This window comes from Mus caroli, chromosome 1 (assembly GCF_900094665.2).
Source record: "Mus caroli chromosome 1, CAROLI_EIJ_v1.1, whole genome shotgun sequence".
In the NCBI taxonomy this organism is placed as follows: domain Eukaryota; kingdom Metazoa; phylum Chordata; class Mammalia; order Rodentia; family Muridae; genus Mus; species Mus caroli.
The window spans coordinates 7,179,288-7,193,290 of record NC_034570.1 but is presented as its reverse complement, the minus strand read 5'-3'; the positions used below and the strand labels follow the sequence as shown (position 1 = coordinate 7,193,290).

Below are 14,003 nucleotides of genomic sequence, written 5' to 3'. Positions count from 1 at the left end.
TGGAATGGAGCAAAATCTTGTGTTCTAGGAGATAACAGATTAAGGGAGTGGGACCTTGGGGCAAGATCCTACCCAGCTAAATTTAGATCCAGGCAGGGTGGCACACACCTTTAATTCCAGGAGACTGGCATGTTGATCTCTGCATTCAAGGCCAATCTACAGAGCAACATCCAGGATAGCCAAGCTTAGGCAGTGAAGGATTTGGAAAACAGAAAGCCAGTGACAATGTAATAGTACAAGTGGGTCATGTTCTAATTCCTGCCAGCAGCAGAATTCGGCAGCTTTAGCCATGTGGCTCTGGCTCTAGAGTTAAGAATGGAAGGAACTACTGGGAAAATTGATGCTGGTTAACTGGAGCTAAGAAAGTAGCAGTGATTATGAAGAGACCAACATCACTGAGGTGAAATCTTCTGGGAAGTGTTTTCTGGGAGCACAAAGAAGCTGTGTTCCAGAGATAGCCAAGGTTGTACCTTGTGCTGCAGCTGAACTTGGTAATGTGTAAGAATCACCCAGGTGTTACTGGTTTTGAAGACATGAAGGTGTCATGAAGAACAGCTGAGGCTTGGCACTGTGAGAGGTAATAGAAGGTCATTGGAGAAGGTATAGCCTCAGCTGTAGTTGATAGCCCAGGACTGAAGGGGTCATGAAAAGGATTTGAGGCTTGGCACCCTGAAGAGAGCCTATGAGAGGCTATTGGTGAAGCCTAGTTGAAGTGGAACACCCCAGTGTATTGGAGATGTCAGTACCATGGAATGATCACCAAGAACAGCAGTTGTAGTGGAGTGGATCAACCTGAGCTTAGAGTGCTACAGAGGGCAGAGCTGGAAAAGTGATGCCAGCCCTTAGGAGGAGTCCAAAAGATCAAGTGGAATACCAGACACTGAAACATGAAGCTGTAACATTGAAATTGCCTTGGAGACTCAAAGATGTCAAAGATGCCAGAGCCATGAGATACATGCTAAGGAAAGCTGCTAACAGGGAGTGGAACCAGCCCAGGAGAAAGCAGTTTGTTGCAGTCAACAAAGATGAAAAAGGAGTGGAGATCTGAAGACCGATTTGACATCAGCCATGGAGATGCAGAGTTTGCCAAGCTGGTTTCCTGCCTTACTTTGGGGATTACAGTTAATTAAGTTGAATGAATCTCAGAAGAGACCTTGAATTTTGGACTTTTAACATTGTTGCGACTGCTATAGACTATGAGGACTTTGAAAGTTGGATAAATGCATTTTGCATTATGCTATGTTTAAGTATGGCCCCCATAGACTCATGTTTTTGAACAAGTCTATGGGGACCAGGGAGTGGAATATGATGGTTTGTATATCCTTGGACCAGGGAGTGGCACCATCTGAAGGTGTGACCTTGTTGGAATAGGTGTGATCTGGTTGGAATGGGTGTGTCACTGTGGGTGTGGGTATAAGATCCTCACCCGAGTTGCCTGTAAGTCAGTCTTCCACTAGCAGCCTTTGGATGAAGACATAGAACTCTCAGCTCCTCCTGCACCATGCCTGCTGGATACTGCCATGCTCCCACCTTGATGATAATGGACTGAACCTCTGAACCTGTAAGCTAGCCCCAATTAAATGTTGTTTTTTTATAAGACTTGCCTTGGTCATGGTGTCTGTTCACAGCAGTAAAACCCTAACTAAGACAAATCCCATGAGAAAACTTATTCATAAAGACCATGCTCATTAAGACCAAGGAAAAGGTCAATAGTGCTTTCTCCTCCATGGGTTTTGTTGGCTTTGATTTGTTCTGTTGCTAGGATCCAACCCAGGGACTCTCCAGAGCTCAGCAGTCATCCTATTACTGAGACATACTCTGAACTTCTTTGTCCTCTTTAAGAACTAACAAACATCTTTGAATGAAATAACAATTTTGTGATTAACACAGAATTTTGTAATCTTCAATGGGCCTAAAAGGTTAATTTTATAGATGTGCAAAGGAGACTGGAACTTAACTGCCACTCATTAAATGTGGAATATTCAAGTTCAAAAATCCACCATATCTGATATCTTTTAAAATCAGAAATATCTGAAGGCCAATCCCAAACAAGTCATGAATGACGTTGAAGCCATGTGACCTGAGAATTCCTTACATTGATTCAGCATTCTTCCACTGACAGGAATGGAGTTCTTCCTAAACTGACCCATGTAAACCTCAGTGGAGACACTTGTAGCCATTTACACCATATCGTATTCTAGTAAGATAGACAATATTCAAGCCTTATACACTCATGCTACAAAAGCGGAAACCACCAAAATAACTGTTCAAAACATCAAATATTAATGAAATCTCCGTAATGCATTCAGCCCTTGCTTTGATGATCAACAGTGAATGTATCAGTTCTAAAAGAAAACTTAAAATCACAACTCATTCATACGAATATTCATGTGAAGAAAATTAGTTTTGAAATAAATCTTTGATTTTATCAAATAATGCAAGAAAGAATCCTAGCATCCAACACAACACAGGACAGTACTTAGAACAGAAAATGAGGGGGGGGGGGTTAAAACTCTAAAGAGTTGATGAGCTCTTACATTTTTTGGACACTCAAATTTCTTTACATAACATAAAAAATTGTTTTAAAATATATAAAAATGTATTAGAAAAATTATGCTTTTTGTACCCTAGGTAACATACTAAAATTATGAAGTTTTCATTAAATGGGAAGGCTCAGCAGGTAAAAAGGTTCGCTACCCAAGCCTGAGTTTGTGAGTTGGATTCTCACAACCCATAGAAGGAAAGAGCCGACTTCTGTGCATTCTGGAGTTCTTTGAACTTAACACATATGCCCTAACTCACAGGCATATCATACACGTATAATAGTAGTAGTGATGGTGGTAATAATAATAATAATACCATAGAATATATTCTACCCAACATGAACAAAATTACTTTTGATCAAGTATCTATTATCATCTATTCAATTACCTCCTATAAAACTGCTGAACACTATGTGAATTTGGTGACAAAAATGGGAAAATGATGGATAAAGTTAATACTTCTATTGAAGTGGAAATAGATTCAGTTGTAAGAGTTTGTATTTTTCAACATTTAAAAATTACATGAAAGGGTTTATTTTAGAATCTCATTGAAAATGCGGTGTTTAATATTCAGTAATATGTTCAATACCTTAAGATGGTTCTAAATATTTATACTGAAACAATGGTTGCAAATTTTTCTATTTTAAAATATACCCGAGACAAAGCAAAGCGGTAATGCAAAGCTTACCCAGCCTATGTGGGAAACTAAATTTGACACCCACCACAAAACAAAGTGGAAAAAACAAACAACAACAACAATGGGAAAACTATCCTAAAATAAAAATTTTCAGTAGTACTGCATTCAAATGCAACCACGGTATTCAAACCTGTGGTTTGCCCAAATCACACTTTTAAAAGGTCAGCTGCCTTCATCCACTCTTTCTGCAAAACCACACAAATAAACTAGTTCTTCAAAGAAATTTCAAATTTCTTATGAAAGTTAATCAGTGGAATTTCAGGAATGCTTTCCCTATTGCCTTTGATTGAGTATCTTATTACATCATGAACTATCTGCAGCAATAATGCCTGAAGAGAAACTAAATTAGTTACTGAAAGGAATGCTGTAATCCAGATAATGAGTGAATGGCAATCTGGCTACACATTAAATCACTAACATCCTCATTTAACAGGGCAAATAATGTGGAGGACAATTGGCCCAACTTTTTCACATTGGAAAGACATACTATCAGTTCCTCTATGCTATGGTATAACTATGAGAGAATACATGTTAAGAATTCTAAACAGAAATTATCATAATTATTTACTGGGGGGCTAGAGTTCAGTTGTAGAGCTTTTCCCTAACAAGTGGAAGGCCTGGGCTTGTGAGAATAATTGAGTTATATTCTATGTGTCAGCTGAAGGCTAAGTAACTTTCCACCAGATACAAATATTTCTCCTGCTAGTTTTGAACAAAATACTGCAATCAAGTGTCTAATGGAGTTTCTGCTTTTTCCAGGAAGCATTTTTTCTACACCTACAGTATATAACAATACTAAATATTTCTGTAATTCAAGTAGAATAAAAATTTCCCATCTAGTTTTCCATCATAAATTCCAGATATCCTCAACACTTTATCCCAACTCATTCAATTTTGATTAAGATAAAGTACAGCTGCTGAGTTGGTTTGGATAATCGCAAATAAACTGGATATCCAGATAAGCAGATAAGATAAACAGATATGTTCCATTCCTTATCTTAACAGGATCCTGACAGAGAGAGTACTTGGCAGTGGACATAGTCAGTCAGGCCCAGATCTTCCAGAATCATAGGTTTTCATTTAAAAATCTGAGCTCATTGAGAAGTAATGAAGGTTCCATGATGGGAATGACCAGGGAAGAAAGAAAGGTAGAAAGCTGATGAACCACCCAAACAGCTTGTTGAACAGGCAGCAGCCCAGTTCAGTCCCTGCACAATGATGTTTTGAGCCATGTCAGCTTCCCAGGCATGGACACCAGAGCCTCCTAACTGAGAATTGGCCCCTGCTCTATACCAAACAATAGAATGCTCCACAATGACTTTGTTCTAGGATCTGGGCTTGTGTCTTATCTTCTGAAATATTGATGGAATTTATTGCTTGTCTTCAAGATCTTGTTCATCCTTAAAAACTCTACATTTGAGTTCCTAAGCAAGAGGAGAGGTTGGGGAGCTCCATGGCTTCCCATGCACTTCCTTATAGGAAGTGAAAGGCATCCATTTGTAGCTTGAAGTACTTTTTCCTTTATTTTATTTTTTTTATTATCATTAAAACAGTAAGATCAGCTTTGTCTCTTTGTAAACAAATTTCAAAGGCAAACCTTTTCTTTTTTAATGTAGTATTTTTATTATTTGGGAATTTCACATCATGCACCCAATCACTGTCATTCTCAAGTCACACACACACACACACACACACACACACATACACATACTTGTGACCTCCTCATACACAAAACAAGAAGAAAAGAAAGTTCAATTTGTGTTGTTCATACTCCCAGTGGCCAGCCCCTTAAAGACAACAGAGTCCTTCTCCCCTTGCTCCCCTGCCAGAAGTCATCAATTGTGGAAAGCTATACCACAGCATCCTTATCTTAATTTTCTCTTCCAGGGTTTCATCTCTAGGCTGTTACTTTTCGGAAAGATGGGGGTGGGGTGGGAATAGGGGTTGTCACAGCAACAGAGAAGCTAATGAAGACACTATATAGTCCACTGTAGATGAAGAGACAAAGCACATACATTGTATAGACATAGTATAGTATTATCTAGCTACTGATAAGGGATTCTTGTAATTTAGAATGACAAGAAATCCTCAGTCCCACTGCTGTGCTGGATACTAAGAGGCTTGACACTACCTGGGGGTAAATTTAGCATCTATTAATCTATTTTATATACTCTTATCATCTTTCCTAATGCAACATTGAAATTATAATGGAAATTATTGGAAAAATGTGATTCATTTTACAAACCCTTCATTTTAAATACACAGCCTTTTTTTCAAATGATAAACATAAAATGTATTTTAACTCTGTTTTACTTTAGGTTGTCACTAATCATATTTTCATAAGCATGTTTGTAAAGATCAAATTCTCAAAAAAATTCCCTTTGGTAATAAGGAGCAATCCAGCACTTGGAAGCACAAAGATCATCTGCAGTTTCCCTCTGCAAGTTAAGCCACATGCGACTTTACATGACTAAAGTACACCTACTATCACTTATATTCTAAGGTAAAAATGGTATAGAAGAAAATTACCATCCTGATAAAATATAACTTAAAGAGAATCAACTCACTCGTTAGACATTTTCTGCACATGTACTTTATACTCCCAAGTATAAAGTTGCTAATGCCCTATGGTATTAAAGCAAAATAGGCATACTCAGACATGACAACGGAGTTAATTTCTTTTAAAATGGTATCTTCTAGCCAACACCACTTACAAGTAAAACAAGGGTCCTGCAGGTCTGCATCTCACCTCTAGCACTTCCCACACCCCCGTTATACCTAGCAAGCCACCCCTAAGGTTTGATACATTGAAGACAAATTATTCCATCAGAAGCTCACTCACCTGTGCCGTCATCCACATTTTCCACTTCCATCACCTCAGTATTGATCCGCCCTCGAAAGACATACCGATACCCATCCGTGGATGCCTTACTATTCTTCAGCCGTCTTAAAAAAAAAATAGAACCACAAAGCTTTTGTTAGTAAACTTAATATGAGTTTTAATGTTCATTGGGAAAAATGTCTCAAATTGCTTAGTATCATAAACAGTTTGGGGCAGTTGATTTTACTCAAGTCTTCTCCCTCAAGATGGTGCTGGTGGGTTGTGGCGCAGGGTGGAAGGAGGGGGAGCAGGATCTCATGCATCAAGACAGACCTAAGATATGCTACAGAGCAGGGGATGACCTTGACCTTCTGATCCTACTGCCTCCAGTTCCCGACTGCCAGAACTACAGGTGCGCATGGCCATACACTGTAGAGAGAGTTCTGAAATTTTGGTTTCTTTAAAACACACAAACACACACACACACACACACACAGAAATATTGTAAGAATATGTTTTCATTTAGTCCCTGGTGTGGGATATGGAGCAGCTTCGGACTGTCCATAGTAGCTGACTATGATTTGCCTTGTACTCGAGCAGAGTTTTGCCAGCTGCGGACATTTTCTGTGGTTGTGCGAGGTTTGGAATTCTGAAACCTTTTCGGAGGATATGTAAGCGCTAGACTGTTGAGGGATTGCTGGTCATTCACGGGGGTTGGTTGTGGTTTGTTAGTACAAAGAAGAAACAAAAGAAGAAAGAAATTAGATTCAGAGAGTCTCTCTCTCTCTCTCACCCATCTATCCTTTTGTTCTCTCCTATCTAGAGAGAGGCACTGAAATCAGGGAGATAAAGGGCGGGACAAAAGAGACCCACAAAGCTGTAAAGACCAACTACAAGCAAAGAAGAAAGAAGAAAATTAGATTCAGAGGTCTCTCTCTCTTTCTCTCTCTCTCCCTCCATCCTTCTTTCTCTTCTATCCAGTGATAGGGGTGAAAATTGAGGGGGATAAAGGATGAGAAAAGAAGAACTGACACACTTGCTAAGACCAGCTACGGTACCCAGTTTATTTGATGTTGGGTATCTAACTCAGGTTTCTTGATTGCTATAAAAGTACTCTACCAAGAGAGTTACATCACAGGCCCTTTATATATGAATTAAAACAACACTAAGTTAAAATAAAGCATGAAAGTAAAGACTATATATATAGCAGTGGTGGTTGTGTACATTTCCTCAGTGTAAGACTTCAACACGGTCAAGCCTGCATGGCAGATGCTGAAGTTGGTGGTTTAAATCTACATTTGAGTTCTCACACCTCTGATTCTCACTTTTCAGGAGCTGAGAATTTCTAGTTTGGTTTGGTTTGGTTTGGTTTTGCTTTGCTTTGCTTTTACAAGACCTGCCAAGCAAAGTCAATTAGTTCTTCTGATTCATCTTCAGAGAAACTGACCTGCTAGAAGCTCATATGTAGAGCAATACTCAGATGCAAAAATAAATCCTAGGGCATGAAGATGAATGCATTGTCCTTGGCTGTTGTGATTGCAATATTATGGGATGTTGAAGGAGAATTCAGTTTACTCTGCTCTCAAAGTAGTTCTAGGCCTCCAAAGGCTTATGCTAAGATGAAGTCTGTGAATGATCTGGGTTGTTTCTGGTTGAAGGAATTATTCACAGGCTTCTCTATTTTGGAAGAAAGGACACCTCAGTCTAGTTCAGTGGTTCCCAGTGTTCCTAACACTGTGACTGTTTAGTGCAGTACTTCATGTTGTCATAACCCCCCAACCATAAAATTATTTCATTGTTACTTATAACTGTACTTTTGCTACTGTTATGAATCATAATTTAAATAGCTGACATGCAGGATATTTGATATGCAACCTTCAAAGGGGTCACAGCCCACAGGTTGAGAATTACTGATCAAGTTATTCCCATTTCTAGCCACTGTGCAGTCTGCATTGTGCATTAAGGATATCTACTATACACATAATAAGATTTTACTTCAATATAACTTTTCAGTAATTTTCTGGGTGACGATAAGATATTACACCAGATTACAAAATTTTGTATTATTACACCAATAATACAAAATTATTATACGGATAATAATTTTGCAAAAGCTCTGGATTTGATGATAGACACGTTAGCTTTTAGGATGGGATGATTAAAGTGGAGGTTCAAATTCATAACTGCTAGTGCTAACAAGCTTCAGGTACCAGCATAGGACTGGTGGTAGAGGTGTTAACAGGGAAGGGAATGGGGGTCCAAGGTTCTCAATGTGTCATCTATAGGAATTTTGAAAATACCCTGGATGATGACAGAAGCCGACTGGAAATTGATCAGAGCTCAAAGCAGAGACACTATGCTCTGTGAGTGATCAATTGTGAAAACATATGAACAGAATCTCACATTGCCAAGTCTCCTGCAGATACAGGAAGAAATGGCTCAGAAGCTAACTAAGAAAAGGGGAACACACCACCATCTCTGATAGGCTATGCCTCTCCTTGAGAGAGCTGTTGGGGGAAAGTCACAAGAGATACTGAGTCAGTGGCCATGATTACCCAGCAGGTAAAGAAAGCAAGCAAACAGGCTGGGCTGAAACGGGTTATTAGTGAGATGAATTCTGGGATTCCTGTGGGGATCCTGTGAGATCAAAATAATAATTCCAAAATGTGACTTTTTATGAGCTTACCTGTGTTTTCTTTTGCAGTATACCAAAAGATTATCAAAAAGAAAAAACACCCGTTCTTGAATATTTCCGGAAGAAATTTTCATTAGGACTCCACACATCAGCATCTCAGTACAGGTGTCGGTAATGTTGGACCCCTGAGGCAGGAAAAGAAATGATGATTTGTCTGATCGCCTAATATTATTATCTTTGTAGTGCTGGGATCAAATGAAGGGTGTCAGACAAGTAAGACAAGTACAATGCCACTGTACCTTATCTGCAAGGCCTGCCTGAATTTTTATATGCAATTATGCTCTTTAACTTTTCACTTGTTTTGTTTTTTTTTTTTCATTAACAACTATCATGTACACAGTCAAAGTGGTTACACTGAATGCTGTCTCCTTCCCAGTCTGCATAGAGAATCTAGGTCTACCCAGAGACAACTGAAGCTCCAACAGCAGACATGCTAAAACAGGACCATAGACAACTACAGAGGTAAGGGTGGAAAATCTTCCCTAGTTAAGAGCACACTAACTGATCATCTAATATCAAATGGTCAGCCTAGCAACTCAAGTATAACAGGGAAGGAAAAGATACAATGACATACACATGTGCACGTATGTGTGCATGTGTGCATACACTCCCCACACACCCCCACAGGCATACATGCACACACATGTTCACACACTTGCACATATATACTTGTAACAACAATAACAAGGAAGAGGAAGGGAGGTCACGAATTTCAAAGAAGACAAGGAAGTGGGTATATGACAGACAGAGTTTGGGGTCAGGCAAGGGAAGAAATGATATAATTTCATTATAATCTCAAGAATAAAAAAAAATAAGAAGCCTAAGTTATTAGTGGGTATCAATTTAAATATATCATCTAATTATAGAAAGGAGGAGACAATAGAAAAAGAAAAATGGACTGGAGGGAGACTTAGAGGATGAGAGGCTTAGTTCCCATCACCCAGGCCAGGTGGCTCACAAGCCCGTTAACTCCAACCCACTAGGGATCCGATGCCTCTAGCTGATTCTTAACACAGACCTGAGAGGAGAATAGAGGCCAGAGAGAAGCAGCCACCCCCAGGCATCAACATAATTTAGCTCAGCATAGAGCTGAACACACCGCTCTCAACACCTCCACTGGGCTCCTACAGAGTGTCTGGCTCACTTCCTGCTAGCACTTGTAAGCTCTTTGCTGCCACCTAGCCATCCATATACTGCGCAGACTGAGTCAGATTTAAGACAGACAAATAAAAGAATGCAAGTTTTCAGCTGGTCTCTACAGCTAGAATATTTCAGCTTTAAATGTGTCTGTTTTCTTTTAACCCATACGTAAATTGCTGGGTTTTATTTAAATCAAAGTTTCTATCTTTTGGTTTTGATACTTAATATTCAGAACATTAAGCATAGTCTCATATTTCCACAATAATTACTGATAGGTTATATCTCCAATGTCAATGAAAAGATCCATTTCAAAATAGATTAGATTAGATTAGATTAGATTAGATTAGATTAGATTAGATTAGATTAGATTAAAGGCAGGTTATTTAGGAATTAGGATTGAGGCCAGGGGAATTACCAAGGGGAGAGGGGTGGGGAGAAAGAGCGAAAGAGCAAAGAGTACAGAGAAAAGAGAAGGAGAAGAAGAGAGCAAGAAAGACCAAAATGTTGGGGTTATATAGGAAAAGCCTCTGAGGGAATGGCAGCCCAGCTCCTGGGCTGGGAAGTTTAGGATTGGGGGCAAGGTATGTCAGGTAAGGATTGGGGGGATGCTGGGAGAACCTGAAGGCCAGTTCTGCTTTGATATGTAAAATGCGTACCTCAGTCCTTTGTCCAAAGTCCTTTGTCCAAACAACTCCTAGTATTACTCTTATAGTCAACTACAAATAGAGTTAAACAAAACCTCAAATCTATTCTAAAATTCTATAGTAGAAATTAATAAAGAGAAGGTGTTATTATATTCACTTGCTTATCTATATTCCAAACATATCTTGTTTTAGGAAACCTCTTCTTAAAATTTCTTTTTATCCTGAAAGTACAAAATCATATGGAGATGTTGTAAATCTTTACACAGTTTGATCAACACTCCTGTGTTCACTGAGCCCAAATTACCATGAACATGAACCTAGGTCTCAATACAGTAGCATGATTTCTTATTACTTCCTTGTGATTATATAATTCCTTATTTTGGGCATAGCCACAGTTAAAATAGCATTTTAAAGAAAGCATACTTAACCAAGACTCAAGGACTTTAAGCTGAATTACTAAACAGTGTCATGTTAATGATTTTCCTTCATCAAAATACCTTACTGTGAATCCAGAACCTACAGCTAAAACCACATAATTGATCCACCCAAAGTGAGGTGAACTTGAGTGTGGCCCAGTACTATGAAGTAAGTCAACAGCTCTAATTAAACATCTGGTAATTTTCTTGGCAAAGTAGATTCTTTGTTGGCCTATGAGCTCACAAGGTCTAGTAGGATACTCTGAAACTCTTCACTTTCTGGCTGTATCTCACTTTTTCATTATCAAAATCTTCTCAAATACAGTGGGTTCTCCTGGGAAGTACTATCATAAACTGTGGTGGTAAAAGGATAACTTCAAAGATTAGCAGTTAAAGGATAGGCTGTATATTTTCTTGGCCATAGTTATTGCATAAATGCTGAGAAAAACTTGTATTTACTGCTAAAGGGCAGGTAAGAAAACAATACTTCAAAGAATCAGCTTTTTTTTTTTCCTTAGTTGCAAATTTGCAGACCTAAACTTTATCAGCTTATTGTTTTGAGAAATTGGGTATGTTAGTTATCCTAACATAACTTCAGTAAAATGTTCAGACTCATAAGTAACTGTTGAGGTATGGTTACCCCCCAGAGGTTCATATCCTAGAGATATTGTATTAAGACAGGCTAGGCTGACTCCATGATAGACTTCACATTGGTAGTTCAGAAGACTAGGCCTAAATCTCTGTTTCCAAGACCTCAAAACCTGCCCTACCCCATCACCTGACCTGAGGCAAGAACAATAGGTCATCAACAGTTTCCAAACTTCCCCACCAACAGTTTCCAGCCCCCTACATCTCAGCATTGGTTTTGGAATATCCCTAGAGATAGAGCCAATGATTAAGATAGAGGCCACCTACCCCTCCCTGGAATTCCTCTAATGTGCTTTAAATCAGGACTTTGAGCTCACTGGATGTCTCTGTCGTGGTAGATGGTAGACCCCAGCATGCTAGACTTCTGCAGAATAAAATGCTCTTTGTGTTTACATACTATTTGAGTCCAAGGTATCATTCTTCTGTGAATCATGAACCTTTACAGTATGACAATGTTGGTGAGTAGTGAATTAGGTCATAGGCACTAACCTCACAAATGTTAAAGCAGATCTTATGGACTGGGTCATTTCCTATGAAAATGAATTATTGAAAGGGAGCCTGGTTACTTCTACCTTCTATAGGTGAGTTAGCTCTTCTCATGAACTCCCAGGATGTTCTGTCATCTGCCCGGAAGCTCTAGAGACTTGAGCAAAGACCACTAACAAACTCTTGGCTCCCCCACACCCTGAGCTAAGTGACCAAGCTTAAGTATTCCCTTCAGTTGCTTATATTAGCAAATCAATATGTCCTAAAGGTGAGTGATTAGCCAAGGAATTCTACCTTCCTGTAGCCAAATTAACTCAAATAAGATTATTACAGTCTTAGATGTCTAAATGGAGTCTGGGATGTCATGCTAAATAAAAGGTTTGAAGAAAAGAGAGCCTATTCAACTTTAGTTAGAGCTTTAGAGTCATGCTAAATAAAAGGTTTGAAGAAAATAGAGCCTATTCAACTTTAGTTAGAGCTTTAGAGTTAGAGTCAGGAAGTTCAGTTGCTCCAAAATTATTTTCAAGTTTCACACTGTTTCTATTGGTTATCTGACCTACACCATTTGTGTAAAGTTAACTTTTATTTGAAAAGTCCACAGCTATCATAATTAAAGTTACTATTGGTGTGATGAAACATCACAGCTCAAACCAAGTTGGGAAAGAAAGTGTTTATTCAGCTTACACTTCCATATGGCAGTTGATCATTAAAGGAAGTCAGAGCAGGAATTCAAACAGGACAGAAACCAGAAGATAGGAGCTGATGCAGAGGTTAGGGAGGAGTGCTTCTTATTGGCTTGCTTCATCTGACTTTCTCAGCCTGCAGGACCTAGGATGACCAGCCCAGAGATGGTCCCAACTACAATAGTCTGGGTCCCTTCCATCAGCATTAATTTTAAAAATGCCCCATAGACTTGCCTACAGCTATTTTCTCAATTGAAGCTCCTTCCTCTTAGATAACTATAGTTGTGTCAAGTTGACGTCAACCTAGCCAGCACAATGGCTTGGACTCACATACCTTAAGTTGTTGGGAGCTATTAAGACAACTCTATTGTCTTGATCTCCGAATTGGGCCTCTCCCCCCGAGAAGATAAGGGGGTCAAAAGTGGGCCACCGACGCACCCTTCTGAGAACAACCACAGAATGTTCCAGCCCTAAGTCAGTGACAGATGTCCTGACCACAAGATGTACCCTGATACTACCAAGTTCCTGCTTCCAAGTGTAGTTGCCAAAAGAAAAATTTCCACTGCCCCATCCCTCCTGCTGAAAAGTACTTCCTCCTTTGCTTGTGCATTTCCACTGCCCAATTCCTCCTGCTGAGAAGTATTTCCCCTTTTGCTTTGTGCATTTAAGCCTTGAGCTTTGCTGAATACAGAGACACCTTGATGCTACTCAGACTGCTTCCGTGTTGTTCTTGCACTTGGTGTCTGTCTCTCCTTCCCCACATTTGGTTCTTAGGAGAAGATCCATCCCCTGGAGACCCTTGAATAACTGGACCTGCTGGACGGGTCATTAAGTAAGTGTTGTGTTTAATCTGCATTGTCAACTTGACTACATTCGAAATCAAATGTCTAGCATGCCTGTAAAGGTATTTCTGGAGGTTAAACTGAGTATGAAGAACACACCTTGACTGAGTGAGCAGCAGCCCATGGGCTGGGGCCTTGAACTACATGAAAGGGGAAAAAAGAAGAACACAGTCAAGTATGCCAGCACGTCCATGTCTCTCTGCTTTATAACTGAGGACACAATGTGACTAGTCCCCTTTCATGCCAGGATACTCTTACTTCCTGAAGCTGCTTTCACCAGTATTTTGTCATAGCAGTATGAAAAGAATTGAATAAGGTGAGAGAGTCTATCATTAGCTAACTTCATACACTATACAAATAGGAAATTCTTTTTTTTTTTTTTTTTTTT

The 14,003-nt window shown here is 39.3% G+C and overlaps 1 protein-coding gene across 4 annotated transcripts in view; it reads right to left on the bottom strand.

Annotated features, from left to right (window-relative positions):
- The window catches only part of Prex2 (phosphatidylinositol-3,4,5-trisphosphate dependent Rac exchange factor 2), a 301,528-nt gene that overhangs the window by 190,545 nt on the left and 96,980 nt on the right, over window positions 1–14,003 (bottom strand). For all 4 annotated transcript variants that reach the window (XM_029482876.1, XM_021163512.2, XM_029482881.1 and 1 more), the window contains 2 exons: window positions 8,748–8,881; window positions 6,083–6,186 (listed from right to left, as the gene is read on the bottom strand). In XM_029482876.1, the coding sequence (XP_029338736.1) occupies window positions 6,083–6,186; window positions 8,748–8,881 (238 nt within the window). The remainder of the gene's footprint in view (window positions 1–6,082; window positions 6,187–8,747; window positions 8,882–14,003) is intronic.